The following is an 18935-nucleotide window of genomic DNA, read 5'->3' on the forward strand; positions in this document are numbered from 1 at the left end:
GAAACTCCGTCTCAAAAAAAAAAAAAAAAGAATTTACAAATATAATTATTAGGTTTTGAAGGGAAGGCGAGGGTTAAAGAAAGACACACACACAGAAAGAGGGCAGCTCAACAGCAAATGCAGGCTTTATGTCCAGCATAAAACCTACAGAAGTGGGGGGCAAGTTTAATGCCAGAGCCCACTGCTGCTTACAGGCTGGGGGGACTTACAGGTATGGGTGGGAGGGTTTTGGGCATTATGACTTGCTGCCTGGCAGGATATTGATAAGATGTTCCTGTGATGAGGTAGTTCTGGTCCTTGTTCTGGTGGGATGTCTTCGTGGTGTTCCTTGGACCTTTGCTGAGCAAGATATGATAGGGATGTTTCTTTAGTTGGGGCTTTGTCTGCTTTGTGGTCAGGTGGTTAGGCAGGATGTTTCTCATGGCCTGAGTCCCCACAAAATGTTTCACATTGACCAAGATCTGCACAATAGTGGGGAGTTTACATGAAGGTGCAGTTTGGACTAAAATTCTTGCAAGGTTTGCAAAATAGCGGGGAGCTTACAAAATGGTGCAGATTCAACTAACAGTAATGATTCCAGTATTTTTTCCATTTTATTAGTTTTTTTTTTCTTTGTTGCTACATTTTCTAAGTCTTGCAGAAGAGTGTGTGGAATAGCAGAGATTTCAGGCACATAAGCCTTACCCCTGATTTAATGGGAATGCTCCCATGCTTCATGACCCGGAATGAAGCTTGCCATTTGATTGTGAGTGAGCTTTTGAATGGTATTTTATTGAAACTTCTTTTTTATTCTTGAGTGTAACTATATTATTAATCTATCATGCACATTGAAAGAAGAGCATTTTCAAAAGGATGGTCTGCTTTGACTGAATAAAACCAGAAAAGGGTAGTGTTGTGTCTACAAAAGAACTGTATGGGGATAATGTCAATCTCTCCGATACAGCACCTGGAGCATTACAAACACTACCCACAACAACATCAAAAAAGGCTTTTCAAATCTATTATTATTTTTATTATTATTGATGTTTCTACATTATTTGTGCCAAAAGCGTATTAAACTAATCCAAAAGGAAAATCTAAACATCAGTCCTAATAGCGCCACTACCACCAGACAAAACAAAACTACTGTGAGCTAATGTCTCTAACAACGTTTTCAAAACAGCAGCTGGGTCATCATGGCACAATCCTGTAATCCCAGCACTTTGGGAGGCCAAGATGAGAGGATCCCTTGAATCTTTCCAGGAGTTCAAGACCAACCTGGGAAACATAGCAACACCCTGTCTCTACCAAAAAAAAAAAAAAAATTAAATTAGCTGGGTGTAGTGGCATGTGCTTGTAATCCCAGCTACTCAGAAGTGAGGCAGGAGAATCACTTGAGCCCAGGAGTTCAAGGTTATAGTGAGCAATGCATTCATTGCATAATGCCATTCCACTCCAGCCTCTGACAGAGCAAGACCCTGTTTCTAAAAATTAAAAAAATAATAAGAAGAAAAAAAGTAGCTGATTATGATTGAGCAGGCGTCATTCATATCAAAGTCATTGAAGATATGCATTACAATAGCAAAAATGCAATCACTTCCCAGCAAATGGCAATAAACCTCTTGAGGAAATAGAATCATTTTTTTGAATTAATGCAAGGATATCATTGGGAGTGAGGATGGCACTGATTGTGGTACGCTTTTTGTGAGGCCATCTTCCCTATGAGTCTATACAACAATAGACTATTTATTTTTGTAATTTAATAAAATCCCCATTTTTAACCTTGGTTATTGACTCATTTACTTGTTACTGCTTTCTTATCCAGTATAACAAATATTCCATTAAGTCAGGAACCTGCTTTATTTGTTCACATCTACATATCAAGTATCTAGCACAAATCCTGGCTCATAGTAAATTCTCAATAAATATTTATGGAATAGACCAGAAAGCAATGATTAAATACTTTCTTTCTGATCCTTCTAATCCATAGGAATATTTTGCAAGTCACTGATATTTTTAAATGTACAATAAAACTACATTGGTACCCTCTCAATCTTCCCAGTTATAGTCAATAATTTAATGACATCATTTAAGATGATATGGAGGCTAACCAGTGAATTGTAGCCACTAAGCAAATGTGTTAGATCAATACAGAACATGAATTGTAGAAAGATCTTTAAGCAAAGTATTTTACAATGTTGATTGCATATTCTAACTCCATACACATTCTTTGTTAACAGTTAGTTAATTATATTTCACTAAAAGAGATAGTGAAGGCATTGTAAAACACAATTAAAAATACAATGTATTGTACATTGCTGTTATATAAAATAACAACAACAGATGAAAATGAAATCAATTGCACTTTTTCATGCTAGTAGCCTGGCATACTAAATTGTTCAAAGGCAAATCTAGCCAACTGATTTTATGTTTATTGTTGCAAGGTGACAATGACCTGTGTTAGATATAAAGTATTTGCATACTTACATGTATATTTACTTCATCTGAATGTCCACAATGTGGCTAAAAAATAAGAATACTTTTTGATTTATATAACTAATTGATTAAAGAATTTCACCATGGAATTACTATCACCATTGTGGTAGCTTTAAATAGATGAAATACATAAACTAAGGATTTTTTATCTGTAGCACACTTATGCCAGGTAGTCAAACACAATGTAAATAGAAAAGAACCATGCTTTTGAGTAGAAATTATTTCTGTGAGACATTCTGTAGCCATAAAGTTAAATAAGACATATCTAAGACTTAAGAGGAGAAAGAAAAAGAAATTATTTCAAATATAGTACTAATTATTTTTGTATGCCATGTTTTTTTTTAGTCTTTTAAACACAAATTGAGAATTTCAGTGTCTGTGTTGTTCTAAATTTGCATTAGAATGCTTTCAAACTGCAGAGTGTGATCCATTAGTGATTGTGAAATTATTTAAGTGTACCATGACAATATTTAAATAAAAATGGAATAAAAACCTCTAAAAACATACACATAATAAAAGTGTTTCATAAACATTATTTTTATTTATATAAGTACATATTTACATATTTATATTTGCATATGTATACCTATATGCATATGGAAATATATGTGTAAAATATATGCATATATGTATTGGATTACCTTATAAAACAGATTATATTGAAGAAAGATTGGAATTCATTGGAGAAAAGCTTGTACCAAACATTAGAGTACATAGGTGGCTATAACATGCAACCGAAAACATAGTATAAAACCAAAACCAATTCAAATCCATTCATGTATTTAGTTCTTAGTGTGTGAGGAGGATTTTACAAAGACCCTCAGCCAGAAACAACTTTATGGTGAAATGTAGGGAATGATAATGTGATATCAATTATCACATGTGGAATGATCAAATGTGCCATTTGATCTCCTTCAGCTCCTCTTCTCAGTTTCTAAGTGTGAAGGATGTCGTGTTTGAAAGCGGACGCTCCTACTCTTTTACCGCACACATAAGTTCTAGTTAAGCACCAGGTTCCTAGTTGGGAGACAAATGACAACCTCTCCTGTTTTATAGATACATGTCAGAGCTGCATATCTGTAAATGCCAACCTAATCAAGGCCCCTTTATGTTTCCTATCTTTTTAATGCTTACTTTAGGAGGAAAGACTTTGGTACACTAAAACAAGCACAACTGTACTACCCTACACAGGGATTCTTTACATAAGAAATTAATAATTGTTAAGTACTCATCTGCTTTTTCACCAGTTGTAAGACAGATATTTATATACAGTTCATCTTTGTACAATATAAGGGTTAGGGGTGTTGACTTCCCAATCCACTACTCCTGTGGTCAAAAATTCACATATAACTTTTGACTCTCCCAAAACGTAACTACTAAGAGCCTACTATTGACTAGAAGCCTTATCAATAACATAAACAGTCAATTAAGACGTATTTTGTATGTTATATGAATTATACACCATATTCTCACAATCAAGTAAGCTAGAGGAAAGAAAATATTATTTTTAAAAATCATAAGAAAGAGAAAATATATTCACTGTTTACTTAGTAAAAGTAGATCATCATAAAGGTTTTTGTCCTTGTCTTCACATTGACTGGCCTGAGGAGGTAGAGGAAGAGGAGGGATTGGTCTTGCTGTCTCAGGGGTGGCAGAGGCAGAAGAGGTAGAGGAAGTGGAAGGGGAGGCAGGAGAGGCAGGCACACTTGGTCTAATTTTTACTGAAAAAATCCACATGGACCCTCATAGTTCCAATCCGTTTTGTTCAAGGGTCAAGTGTACATTGACTCTATCTAAGTGGGGTCCTTCAGCAGCAAGTAATAGACTCTGGCTATCTTAAGTCACACAGAGAAGGTACTGGAAGGATACAATATGAATGGTCCCCACTATTGGCAGCTGGTAGGGGACCAGGCTTCTGAAACTCAGCTATTTTGCATGAGGTTGGCCATCCTAGGTCACTGTGGCTGCGACTGTTTCTGACATGACATTGGCTTTCCTCAGTTATTCTCTGTTCCATGGTGGCTTCCCTTTCAGGCACAGGTCAGGTGATCAGAGTCCATTTTCCAGTGGCATGACCCAAACCTTAGGTCCTCAGGGATGTGTGCCCTTTCTTCTGCCATATAAGGTTGCAATGGTTTCCCATTAACTATTCCACTAGTGCTGGTCATAGACTGGATAACCGGAGGGGTTACCTGAATTTCATGCACCTTCCTATCCCCATTATATGGCAGCAAATCCATCTCCCCCTGACAAGTACAATAAGGTCATCCATTACCATGATTCTGTTCAGCCAGTAGAAGAAGCAAATGGAAATGGCAAAGTAGACCATATCTTTTCCTTCAATGGGAGTGATAGACCCTAAGTAACCCCTTGGGATTCGAAATTGCCAAGAGATAATTCTGACTGAGGTTGATCAGTAGAGCTAAGTTGCCTAGTTCCATGACCTTGCCAGGAACCAAGTTTTGGGGACACTGTGAAGTATCCCCAGTGTTGATGTGTCTGCAGTGTCAGTAAGTTTAGTGATCACTCCTTGGACCATTTTACCTTCTTCGTGGAGTAACTTCAGGATTTGGACATGTGTTATCCTGAGCCTCTCCTCCAGGGGGTCCTCTTGTGACTGGTAGGTGTCCAGGTGAGTGGTGGGTAATGGGGTAATAGTGAAGTTCCTGTCTTGGCTAGCAACAGACACCAGCACATCTTACTTTCAGATAAAAGGAGAAGCAGCCACCATGCACCTTCCTCAAGCTTCCTGGCCCTTTCACTTTGCTTATGTGGCCTAAATTATCTCACATTTGTTTTCTTGGTTGCTCAGCTGAGCTCTGTGAAGGCAGGGATCCACAAAAGTGCCCAGTGCACTCTTCAAATGGCCCAAGTCCAAGCTTGCAAGGGAGAGTTTATGAATCAGGGATCCACCTGCAGGGTGGGTCCTTCCGAAAAAAAATTAAAAGCATGAGCTTGGTCGTAGCTGTAAGGTCATGTTGCAAAGCCATTGAGCCCATCAATGGAGGGCTGATATTCTTGGATTGGCTGGAGCTGTGGGACTTTCCAAAAGAGTACTCATATGCACTCTACTAGGTCTGCCCACAAAAGTGATCTGACTGTATAAAGGTTAAAGAGCATTTGTAAACTCAGTGAAATTGGGCATTACATAAATGCTGCTTCATCTTGGCACAGTTAAAATACAGCTGCTGTGACATGTTTTAGGCATGTGCATATGTACATACATATTTATGTGCAAGTATGTTCATATTCATGTTTTTCACAAATTATCTTAATTCAAGATTAAGTTGGATGTGATATTATTATGATTTGTCCGTGGCTGTGTACTCAGAAATGCTTTGTAAAGTATGAAAAAAATTAAATCACATTTTTCCCCTCTAAGTCAGTCAAATGGGGAAATTATACTGAGTTAGGGGACATGTGTGAGGAAAAATAAACACATGTGTTAGCATTAAGTAAGCAGAGCTTTGAGAGAAAAAATGAAGTGCAGAACTGAGCAAATACATGGTGAATTCTACCCAAGGAAACTGTTAATTTGCAAATCAGAATCATGATAACTGTTTAAAAATCTGTCCACTTTTCATGAACTACAATAATTGTCTTCCTTCCTACTTTGAGTTATTTAGATAATTACTTCAACTTTTGACTTTATTTTGCTATCATGTAGACAAAATTTAGGCAAGAAAAATCCTGAAACACTGATCTTCCATAGTTATTGGCTCCCTAATTTTAAAAGTAATAGACTGGATCCAAAAACTTTTTATGACAAATATGTATAAATATAAACATGTTTTATGTAATTGTATTTATGCTTCTTAGTCTTCCAAAAAAATTAAAAGCCTAATCACTAATATCTGTGTATTTTGAGTGTTCAAGCTTGTTTAGAATCAAAATTCAATGCCCAGAGTGGTGTGACTGTATCTTTGAAAGCTTCTAGTATACATACCTTGGACCTGATATTGGGAAGCCAGAATTAACGGTTTCTTTCTTTCTTTTTTAAATATATGGCTTGCTCCTTTAGAGCATTATTTAACTTCAAAACCAAATCTATTTTCTCTAACCGTCAATGGAAGCAGTGGGTTACCATAGTTACAAAGTAAAGCGTGTTATTGAAAAGAAGAAAAGGAAGACTAATGACATTTCTAATGACAGATTCAAAGATATAAGGAAATTGCCCCCACAGGGAATTGGGAATTTATCAAGCCGTCAATCACAGTAATTACCCTGCAAACATATCAGTATCTGGGTCAGAAAGTCCTTTCAAATTTTCTGTATGCCAGTTCTACAATGCCTCAAAATTTTGATCCCACAAGTGAGGCAGATCCTGTTGTGAATGCCTATTTTCAATTAGTATGGCTGCATGAGCACACATTCCAGCAAAGATAAGCAGAGCGTGCTTGGTGGTGTGCTCACAGGAGAGTTTGGTGTACCAGTCCCAGAGAATGCCTAGCATATACCAAGTATGTGTTTCATTACATCACTCTATTTCCCTGTTAGAAAGTTGCTGCCAACTGATATGTCAATGATCTTACAATATTTTTAAAGAAAATACCATCAGCTGGGTGATGAATTAATATTTACAACAAACCCCCAAGACACAAGTTTACCTATAACAAACCTGCACACCTATCCCTGAACTTAAAATAAAAGTTAAAAAGAAAAGTACCATCCACCCACAGGGTCAAATACATATGGAGTAGATACAAGATACTTCAAAAAAGTCTTATACTATGAGATTTGGTTTTGCACCTTAAATTTCTGCAATTTAAGGGTACATCAATAAGGAATTTATTGATATACAGTGTAACATACAAATAGAATATCCATATAAAATGATCAAAGGAAGGGGTAAGAAGAAAAGTATTAAAACTGAAAGTTTATCTGGTGAATAAGTGGACATAATAATGAATTGAGACTCCATCCATTTCATATCACTTATGGAAACAGCTAAAGATTAAACTGCATGTTTTCTAGAGTAGGAAAAAGTACATACCACAGGGACCATCATTACTCTAGAGTGGGTCTGTGCAGAACTCCTCAAAAAGAGGCCATCTTTGGTGTTTATGTGCTAAAAATTGTGTATTTTACTTTTGAGAACCATAAAATGATTCAAAGAATAGTTTCAAAGAGTAAAAGGAGAAATCCATGACAATTAAAGACATGCAATTAAACTGGTTTGTCTTTAACTGCCTCTTAGTAATCAAGAGTTCATGCTTGGCAAAATCTCATAAAAACAGATTTAGGATTTAAGACAGTGTGAGTAAATTAGTACAAGCCCATATACAAGTCCTCAAAGTGATGGACAACTACTCAGAAAGTAAAAGATCTGGGATCAGTACAACATGATTTAAAAATGAGAAGTGAATGATTATTCTGGATCTAATTATTATTTGCTAGCTACTTAGTTCTTTGTGTTTAGTAGTATTTTATCTATTTAAGTTCCCACAATAGGTATATCCAGTATATAGACCAATAGCTAAATAATCAGAGAGGTATGCTTTTGGGGAGAGAGAAAGAGAGAGAGACAGAAAGGGAGAGAGAGAGGGAGAGAATGACAACCAGCCTGATAATCTCCTAAAATGGGGGGTGAGGTTTGGGAGGGAAGATGAGAGGGGATAAGCCTCTTCAAAATCTCCTAGGCTTCTGGATATCCACCCCTAACTTAACTGGGAGCACTGCATATACTTGTGGAAAGCAGACTGATATAGTTTGGCTGTATCCCCACCCAAATCTCATCTTTAAGTGTAGCTTCCATAATTCCCACATGTTATGGGAGGGACCCAGTGAGAAGTAATTGAATCATGGGGGTGGTTCTTTTCTGTGCTATTCTCATGATAGTGAATAAGTCTCACAAGATCTGATGGTTTTATAAAGGGAAGTTTTCCTATACAAGTTCTCTTCTCTTGTCTGCTGCCATGTGAGATGTGCCTTTTACCTTCTGCCTCCCCAGTCGCATGAAACTGTGAGTCCATTAAACCTCTTTCTTTTGTAAATTGCCCAGTCTTGAGTATGTCTTTCTCAGTAGTGTGAAAACGGACTAATGCACAAACCTTTGTTCCTCCAGTCCTGATCAAAGGTCTTTAACCATGAGTTGCCTATTTCTCAAATCCTTCCTCTCCTACCCTGTGGCCTAAGTCAGCCTGAGAGCCTAGTTCCTTCAGTTCCAGAGCTACGGGGACACACCCATGCTTCACGTCAAGATCATGCCACACATTCTCCATGGCACCTAAGTGGTGGCCTTCCATTTTCCACATTCCTCAGTTTACCCAAAGAGCCTATCCTCCTCCATTTTTTAAAGGACACGACTATTCACCAAAAATGATTCCTTATCACCTAAGTGTATCCTTCTTAATAACACTGTCAAATTCTAATAAAGTGCCTCTTATTTCCTTGCATTAAGTAATAATTCAAATATTTAAAATAAACACAAATATTACAAAGATTAATAATAAAATTGAGAGTCTTGATAGATTTTCTAAAAAGGGTTTGATTAGAAACTTCCATCAAAAACTGAAACATGTTTTGCATTACAAACTTTTAAGCATTTTATTCAAACCAATTTTCTTTAAGTAAAAACGTAACAGTGTCATCAAAACCACATTGATACAAAGATTCCATTTTCCTCTTGCTTGGGGGAAAAAGGGCTTGGTTGAGTCTCTCCAGATTTGCCAGGGACAACTAGAATAGAAAGACCGAAATTTTATCCTGTAGGACATTGCCATACAGGTAAATATACACTATATTTACAATCCAGGTTTTCTTATCACAGATACAATTAGTAATAACACAAAAATAAGCAGGAAAAATTTAAACTTCAGAAGTTACCTCCACTGATACACTAGAGGAGGGTTTTTCAGCCTTGGTACTGCTGACATTTGGGGCCGCGACATTTTAGTTATGGGGCAGTCCTGTGCACTGGAGGGCGTTTAGCACCATTCCTGGCTTCTACCCACTGACACCAGCAGCAACAATGGGACGTGATAACCAAAAATGTCTGGGTACAATATCATCCCACATGGAAAACTATTAGACTGGATTAAGGGAATCAGTATTTTTATGTCAATTATTCATTTGGGTCCCTAAGTTTTTCTCCACTGTTTTTATGTATTCCATTATCTCCATCTTTCTAAGCAAATAAATGATTTTATTTGAAATTGCTCTGGGCCAGGCATGGTGGTTGAGGCCTGTAATCCCAGCACTTTGAGAGGCCAAGGCAGGGGATCACTTGAGCCCAGGAGTTCTAGAGCAGCCTAGGCCACAGTGAAACTTCATCTCTGCAAATAATTTTTTAAAAAAGAAATCGAGTATGGTGGCAGATGCCTGCAGTTCCAGCTACTTGGAAGACTGAGGTCTAGGATTACCTGAGCCTGGGCGGTCAAGGCTGCAGTGAGTCATGATCTTACCACTGAACTTTAGCCTGGGGAACAGAGCAAAATCCTGTCTCAAAGAAAAAAAATTTCTCTGATATCCTACCAAGTTTATTGATGTGAAAAATAAGTGGAGAAAAAGAAGTGACAGTTAATAAGCAGCAAAAATGGCAGACATGGTGCATGTATATAATCCCAGTGCTTTGGGAAGCCAAGGTGGAAGAATCACTTGAACCAGGGAGTTTGAAACCAGCCTGGGCAACCTAGTGAAACCTTATCTCTACAAAAGATTAAAAAAATTAGCTCTGCATGGTGATGCACATCTATAGCCCCAGCTGCTTGGGAGGCTAAGGTAGGAGGGATGATAAAAATAAAAATAAAAAAATAAATAAAAGCAGCAAAAAGACTTAATGCTGACAGTCCATAGGAGCCCAAGTCTCAATGCCTGATACACGTTGTAAAGTATTAAACAACACAGTATGGAGAAGATGAAACTCCTACCTACAATTATCAATAAGCTTCCCGTGCTTAGGAAACACGTTGAATTCCATGGGAATTTTTAGTAGATCAGGACTTTTCAAATACCACTGAACATAATTACTCACCATGATATCCTGCTTGGCGATATTAACATACAGATCCAGACACCCTTTGTCCTGTGGGGAGATGTCCAGTCGTCCACTGAAGGGGGAGATGGTCACTGTCCGGCCAACGGGCAGGATGGGAAGACTGTTGGTGAGGCCTCCATCCACCCACTTCTGTGGAAAGAAACATCCCACATCAGCACATGTCAACAACACATACTGCACAAAGAAAAGCAGATTCTAATAATATGTGCAACTTGGATATGCTGTTAAGCTGCCATTTTAAAGGACTATTCCCACTGGGGATCTGTTTTGGGGGTAAAACAAATCTTGGTACACATATCACTTACCAATATAAGAATAACTCTGGACAGAATCGGGATATCTCTCCAAATGTTTAAAAGCTTTAACTAGATTATTGTCTGTAAGACTTGAATTCTTACTGATTAGAGTGCAGGCCTAAGAAGCCACGTATAATTAGATTGGGGCTCATTATTTAATCAAACTAAAAAGTCAGATTTACTGTGGATGCTGAACAAAATATCCACCACCAGAGGAAGTTCCATTTTTATCATAATAATTGGAAACTGGCATTTTCTGTGGCAAACTTAAAAGGTAAACACAGCAACTAGAAATGCTTCTAATTCCAAAGTGGTTCCTGTGCTCTTGAAGCAAGGTGTATGTCCTAAAGCCATAAAGAATGGGAGTGCTACATGAAAAACACATATTCCTCAGTAGGTATTCAGTACTCTCAAGTCTACCCCAAAGGGGAGTGAGTGATGGAGAAGGTGGAGGAGAGAAGCCTCCCAAGGAAGAAAATGAAACAGTCGTGGGGCAATGAGGATGCACAATAAGGTGCTCAAGGTGTGTGCAGCCTCGGCCCCGAGCTCTACAGAAGCACACGCTGAGAAATGGTAACAGAAGATCCATACAGGCAATATCCCTTTTGCTGTCTATTCCAAGGCCAGTTTCAATGCAGCCATGATCTGATGTATTCACATGATCAGCTACAGCAATCAATAAACACACACATGGAAATAACATCCAAATTGTCTAACTTATATCCATTATTAAAAACAGCTTTAAGATAATATACCAAAAAAAAAAAAAAAAAGTCTGGTAATGGTTAAGAGTCCTGTATGCAGGAATCTTTAGTGAAGTTTGTAAACTGAGTTTTGCTTGAATGTGTAAAATGCAGTGCAGATAAAACGTTTGTTATTCAACATAAAGGTGGCATGAAGGGGAGAAACAGGCCAAAATAAAATGTTCTCAACTCACTTAAAACCATGTATTCATTTCTTTCCATGTGTCTTTTTCATGTCCTTCTCATTTGTGTTTATTTCTAAAGCTGGTGACAAAGTGAGTGGTATTACATTATTTACAAAGGCTCTGGCCAGCCATAAGCCCCTCTAAAGGAAATAAAAGTAAACAAAAGATAAAAATGGGTTGAAAATTCCTTTTGAGAGAATTGCATTTTGGTGGAAGAAAGAGTATAAGTAGACTGGATTAAAATAAAACTGACCTGGATAATTTGCATATTGTCATTATTTTTAAAAGAATATAAAAATTATGATATATTATGTTTTGTGTGTATTATATTACATATACTTATTCATATATGTATGTGTATATGCATGTATATTATGTGTTTGTGTATTTATTTGTGTTTATATATGTACCCATACGTATACATAAAATATAGCTGGTTATATAAATGTATAATCTAAAAGGGAGGCTTGCAAAAAAAGGCTCCAAAATATCTGATTCTGTCCCAGAACTTGCTTTTTTTCCCTGATTGCTTTAGGTGTAAATATCAAATTCTGGAATAGGATAATACCCAGAAGGGAAAAGAAAGACAGCTTCCAAAATTATTTCATGTTGTCAACAGAAGCTGTCATCAATGATGTAAAAATTCATATAGGTTTCATCAAGAAAAATTAAAGATCTACAACTTTAAGTAACAGCTCTTCTGATTTATTCAACTTAATGAAAAGAAGGGCAATCTGGCTCATTAAATTGAAAAGCATTCTAATTTACTGTGGGGTTAATGACTGCTGTTTCAGGGAATCGAAAATCCTTTTTCCAAATTCTGTTCACTCTTGTTAGCTTATTCTGATTAGATAAATGACAAGGGAAGATGTATAGCAGCTTATCAAATCACTTGATTAAACCTGCAGTGATACCAGCTCCTTCACAACCCTTGATGCTATAGCCCCACTGCTCAGATATGCTAAATGTGGTACCTCTTACTCCTGATTTATGCTCTCATGAACTATATCACTCAGGACAACCACATATTCATTTGGGCATGAAGATTTCAACAAAGTTTCTGGAAACAACCATCACAACAACAAATATTCTTCAACCTCCAAATTAAAAGTGGAAACATTTTATATCTTATGCTCTACTGATAATTTAAAATCTTGCATAGTAAATACTTCTGTCCATAAATTCTCTGGCTGTTCACAACATATGGCTGTGAGTCATTCCCACCTTCTTGCTTCATGGGCAGCATTCTACATGCTGGTAGCTACTTCCATGAGCTTCTGTGACTCCAAAATTGTCCTTAAGAAAAACAACTGCCGGTCTACTCCATTAGAGTTTTCTTGTATGTTTGTCAGTTTTCATCGCATAGCACCATCATCCTCAAAGGAAAAGGGAGGGCAAGTACATAAAAATTCCAGAGAAAAATAGTTTCAAAATCATGCTTGCTACAGGCCGTCCAGCGACCATCTCTCAGTCCCACTACTAGGCCAACTGTTCTTTAATCTTTGACCATATTCGAAGTGTGTTCCACATTCAAGTCAATGCCTGAGTCCTAGAGATAGAAATGAGCAACTGCTCAACAGAAACAAAACAAAAACCTCATGCCCAATTGTGGGGCAGACATTTACTGTGATTGTTCTCTGAAAGTTACAGCAGTGAAAACTAGAATTCATGAAATCACTTCTAAAGAGATAAGGCCACCCGTTATACCTAAACAGGCTAGAATATTCATCTGGCAGTACTTGTTAAACTTTGCTTTATACATTGATGTGTTATGGGTACCTATTGAGAACATATCTTACGAATTCAAGTAGCTGCTATTATATAATGTAAGTGGAAAAGTTAAAGGACCTGACAAGTTAACCTCTACTGAAGGGGCCAGTTTGTTCATTCAGCAAGTGATTCCTAAGTATCCAGTATGTGTCTGAATGTGTGGTAGATGCTGGGAATATGTTTGTGATAAAACTTCAATGAAGGGCTCCATTTTCTTAAGGTATATTTTGCTCAAAAAACAAGTGAATAAAAAATACTTTGCAGGAAGAATGAATAAGATGTTGCTATCTGTAATTATTATAAATACCATGGCACAGGGCCTAACAGTTTAAAAGTGATCTCACATGTATAATTTAATATGCGCTTTGCAAGAACTCTATAAGGTAGAAAGGTCATGCTCATATATTCAGTTCCCTCATGTTTCAGAAGAGGAAATTGAGGTTTGCAGGTTTCCTTGCTATAGTTCACGAGGTGGTAAACTATGGCTGGCCAACCATCTTCTGTAAATAAAGTTTTACTTGCACATGACCAGGACTTTTTGTTGAGATATTGCCTGCGGCTGCTTCCCTCTACAATAGCACAGTTGAGTAGGTGTGTTGACAGAGAAAATGCTGAAAGTATTTACTATCTGATACTTTACAGAGAATAAAATATCTACTGCTATAGAATATACAGGCAAAAAGGGATAGAGTTGTCTTTTTACTTCAGGTTTTTTTCTCACACACTGTAAAATTCAGGGATGCTCTATAGGCAAGGCAAATGAGAACTGATTTCTGAGGAATGAGAGGGAAGTAAATGTGGTTTGAACAATAATTTCATATTTGCAATCATATCTCCATTGCTTTCATGAGATAGCCTACAGATAGCCACGCCCAACAATGCTCTTGATTAGCAATTCCTAAAATAGGAGGGAAAGAGACAAAGAGATACCCATTTCCTTGGACACAGGTGAGAATCTCCCAATTATGGTAGGGAGAGGAGATAGATGAGGTTTTCTAATCAAAGAAAGACAAGAAAAAATACAATTCCAAAAGAGAGGTTGAGAAATCTGCCATACTAACCTCTACTAAGGGTTGCTTCTTGGGGCATTGCTTTCTTGGTTTTTGCATGCGTGAAGGATGATTACAAATGATGACTCCAGATATCTAATTTTGAGAAGGCTCTAAAGGGTTACTTAGCAGTTGACCATCTATAAACACCATATAGAAAATATTTCCTGGAGGACTACCATGTTGTTTCAAAAATTAAACAGACAATGCAAAAAGTCTAAAAAGTCTCTGAAAAATAAGAGCATCTATTTCAGAATAACTAGAAATTTATATCCAGGTTTCCATCTAGCCAAATCTAGCTGGTGGCAAGGCCAGCTACCACTGTTTGCTATGACAGTGACAGAGCTGCATTTCCATGGAAAAAGTGTAAGCCATGAGGAAATAGGAGCCTAAGGAGCACAGGATCAACCTTATACAAAAGCACAGTTATGTGGAGTATTCCACAATTCTCTTTCCAACAGAAGTTGCAATAATGAAAGGATAAATGACCATAATGCCAAAGCCACATGGACTAGGGTAATACAATGGGACATTTTCATGTTCCTGTAATAGTATTCACTTAAACTTACCTAAAAGGCCAAGAAGCGATCTTGTAATACTACAGAGTCAAAATATTACTTGAATTCCAACTCAAACGAAAGCAAACAATGCAAAATCCTATAGCTTTTCTTTTCTTTTTTCTTTCTTCTTTTTTTTTTTAGACAGAGTTTTGCTCTTGTTGCCCAAGCTGGAGTACAATGGCATGATCACAGCTCACTGCAACCTCCACCTCCTGGGTTCAAGCGATTCTCCTGCCTCAGCCTCCGGAGTAGCCGAGATTACAGATGTGTACCACCACACCCGGCTAACTTTTTGTATTTTTGGCAGAAACGGGGTTTCACCATGTTAGCCAGGCTGGTCTTGAACTCCTGACCTCAGGTGATCCGCCTGCCTCAGCCTCCTAAAGTGCTGTGATTACAAGCATGGGCCACTGCACCCGGTCAATCCTACTGTTTTCTTCTGATCTGCATCTGCCAGTTCTGGAGATGATTCTATTCTGACATTTTAGTCACCCGCCAATGCTAATTCTATCTCTTAAAACAAATGAGTTAAGAATTCCTCTTGAAAATTCATTCTTATTCCAAATTGACAAGAATCTGTGAAAACATGGCTCAAATGTATGAACATTCCTGTGGCTTATTCCACCATTGGAAAAAGTCCATATGTAGTAAGGAAAAATCATTACTGAAAAATACAGGACTAAACTTCAATTTATTTCCATTCATTCAATGATTCATCTATTAATGAGTATGTACTTTAAGTAAGGTACTTAAATAGTCATAAGATGAAGCTAGAGAAAGCTACAGAAAGTTTTTAAATGATATTTTTTAAAAAGCAGTTTTCTTTTCTTTTCTTTTCTTTTTTTTTTTTTTTTTTTGAAACAGGGATTCACTCTGTTGCCTAGGCTGGAGTGTGATGGTGTGATCATAGCTCACTGCAGCCTCAACCTCCCCAGGCTCAGATGATCCTCCTACCTCAGCCTCCAAAGTAGTTGGGACTACAAGCACATGCTACTATGCCCAGCTAATTTTTGTATTTTTTTGTGGAGATGGGGTTTTTCCATGTTGCCCAGGTTAGAGTGAATCGGCAACCAACAGAATGGGAAAAAATTTTTGCAGTTTACCCATCTGACAAAGGGCTGATATCCAGAATTTACAAAGAACTAAAACAGATTTACAAGAAAAAAACTAACAAGCCCATTCAAAAGTGGGCAAAGGATATGAACAGAGACTTTACAAAAGAAGACATACATGAGGCCAACAAACATATGAAAAAATGCTCATCATCACTGGTCATCAGAGAAATGCAAATCAAAACAACATTGAGATACCATCTCACGCCAGTTAGAATGGCGACATGGACACGGAGGGGAGCACTACACACTGGGGTCAGTTGGGGGGAAATAGGGGAGGGACGGTAGGGGGTGGGGAGTTGGGGAGAGACAGCAAGGGGAGAGATACCAGATGTAGGTGATGGGGAGGAAGGCAGCAAATCACACTGCTATGTGTGTACCTATGCAACAATCTTGCATGTTCTTCACATGTACCCCCAAACCTAAAATGCAATAAAATAAATAAATGGGGAAAAAAAGAGCAATTTTCAAAGATATCATTCCTCTTTAAACCACTGGTAAAGGATTTTGAAAGGACTCATACTAGTATTTGCTGTGATTGAAGTTAAGCTTAAGTATTATTAAAGTACAATACTTCTAAGTGATTAATAAAAAAAAATTTGATGCACATATTGGATCCACAAATATATCTTAATGAAATCTATTAATACTCGCAATGTAGAAATGAGGAGGTCTATGCATTTAACAAAAGTCACAAGTGAAGAGAATAGACTCTGCCCCTGTTGGCTGAGTCCCACTTTCTCTGCCTTTCCTGACTCAGTGCCACAAATATAAGTAGCACTAAGTCACTTTTTCCCCTTCTGCCACCTCTACCTTCCTCACTTCAAAAAAACAACCAAAGACAACAAATACATCAAAACCTGAGCTCTATGAAAACATTGAAATCTAGAAAATGAGACACATATTCAGCACAACTGAAATTTTAATGTAATTTAAATCACATAAAAAGCTTATACCCACAGTAAAACACTGCATTTAAAGCAACATTCATACTTTCCCGAAAATGGAAAGTAAAGATTCTAGAAAACAACTCGGCATGGAAACCCTATTAGACTGTGGGAGGTGATCGGGCTTAAGGAGAGTTAGAGTTAAGCAGAGAATGGCACTTGTAAATTGTTGCTTTCTGGTGTTATAAACAATACAAGGCTGCTGTGGCTCTCTGTCAATCATGTGCATGGGGCCCCCCTTTTTGCAGACTCCATTAAACAACAGAGGAAAACTGAATGCTTTCAGGAGACACAAAGTTCAACTAGACAAGTAATTATGATGTGCCTCCTATGCACAGACACCACATGATCAGCAAGACACAGTCCTGGGACATTGTCCAGGGTCAAGGGGCTTGGGTGGGTCACTTTCCATCTTCCTCACAGCTCTGGGCCTGTGCATTCCCTGCTGTCTAATTGTGGCTGTCACTCTATGTTCATGTCCAAAGCACGCAATCACATCATGGAAAGTTCGCTAGAAACTCAGGTACCTCACTTGTGCCCTTTCAAACATTGCTAGTCTTCCTGTCACACACCCACAATGTGGCACTGGGGCTGGACACGTAGAAAATGAGGAATGCATTGTTTGAAAAGAACTGAAGGGCAAAGTGGAGTAAGAGGCACAGCAAAGATAGAAACGTTAAGGATCATCCTGGGGAAGCTGCCCGCTTCCAAGCTCAGTGACTTTGGTGAAGTAGATTGATGTCTCTACATCTCAATTTCCTCACGTGTAAAATTGGAAGTAAGAATCCCTACAGCAGATAGGATTGGATTCCGGTGAATACAATAGTAACAAAAGCTTTAATTATTTTTTCTGGTAACAGGAATATAGAAGGCAGGCTGGTAAGGTAGACTCCTCAAATCATTTAGGACCTGGGTATTTCCAGATGACTATTTGGCCATCTTCAGGGAGTGATCCTTGACCTCATGATGCACAACAGCTGCTGTAGCTCCAGTAATCTTATCTGAGTTCTGGGCAACAGGAAAAATGGAAAGGTACATAACCTTCCTTGTACTGTTAAGTCCCACAGTTATTCGGCTCACATGTCATTGCCCAACAATTAAATAAATGGCCATACCTAACTTCAAGGGAAGCTGGGATACATAACCTAGCTACACAACCATAGGTCCACATAAAAATTGGATTCTGTTACGAACGAAGAAGGTGTATATTGTAAGAGAACCTGGAGCCTCTATCCCCTGCCTCTCCTTCTAAGATAGAAACACTCTTAATTTTTAGGTAAGAGACTGGTGTAATAGGAACACGGAGGAAAAATATTCTAATCTACTACGTGGCAAAGTAATTTTACTTGTCAATTTGACATTTCATTAAGTATTTCAAATGACAGTATTTGAATAGATGGAATTCTACCACTCATTCTCAACCCATTACCTTCTGCTATATCAAAACATACGTTCTCCATATTACCTGAAGCCTGCTATGATTTGCACTAGAGAAAAAAGAAAAAATCCAAAGTTCAGGAGTGCTCAAGGAAAGACAATCATGAGTACTGATGAGATGAGAACAGAGACACTGCCTCAATTATATCAGCCAAAGGGTTTGCAAAACTCAGTGCTTTTGTTGTGAGACCATCAATTCCGTAAGCACAGGCCTAGTGCTGGGCCCTCAAACTGAGTGGGTGAATGAATGAATGAACGAATGATGTGTTTTTTTTTCCCATTTATTTATTTTATTGCATTTTAGGTTTTGGGGTACATGTGAAGAACATGCAAAATTGTTGCATAGGAACACACGTGGCAGTGTG

At 37.8% G+C, this 18935-nt stretch overlaps 1 protein-coding gene across 10 annotated transcripts in view; it reads right to left on the minus strand.

The window, feature by feature from the left end:
* Positions 1-182: 182 nt before the first annotated feature.
* Positions 183-18935, minus strand: part of PNPLA4 (patatin like phospholipase domain containing 4) — a 37534-nt gene continuing 18781 nt past the window's right edge. For 6 of the 10 annotated variants that reach the window (XM_017511852.2, XM_037732564.1, XM_017511851.2 and 3 more), the window contains 3 exons: positions 10448-10600; positions 2467-2502; positions 183-461 (listed from right to left, as the gene is read on the minus strand). In XM_017511852.2, the coding sequence (XP_017367341.1) occupies positions 189-461; positions 2467-2502; positions 10448-10600 (462 nt within the window). In that variant the 3' untranslated portion in view covers positions 183-188. Of the gene's footprint in view, positions 462-2466; positions 2503-8995; positions 9154-10447; positions 10601-18935 lie in introns of those variants that run through there. The other 4 variants (XM_017511855.2, XM_037732566.1, XM_017511854.2 and 1 more) reach the window with 1 other exon arrangement.

This window comes from Cebus imitator, unplaced genomic scaffold (assembly GCF_001604975.1).
Source record: "Cebus imitator isolate Cc_AM_T3 unplaced genomic scaffold, Cebus_imitator-1.0 Scaffold455, whole genome shotgun sequence".
Classification (NCBI taxonomy): domain Eukaryota; kingdom Metazoa; phylum Chordata; class Mammalia; order Primates; family Cebidae; genus Cebus; species Cebus imitator.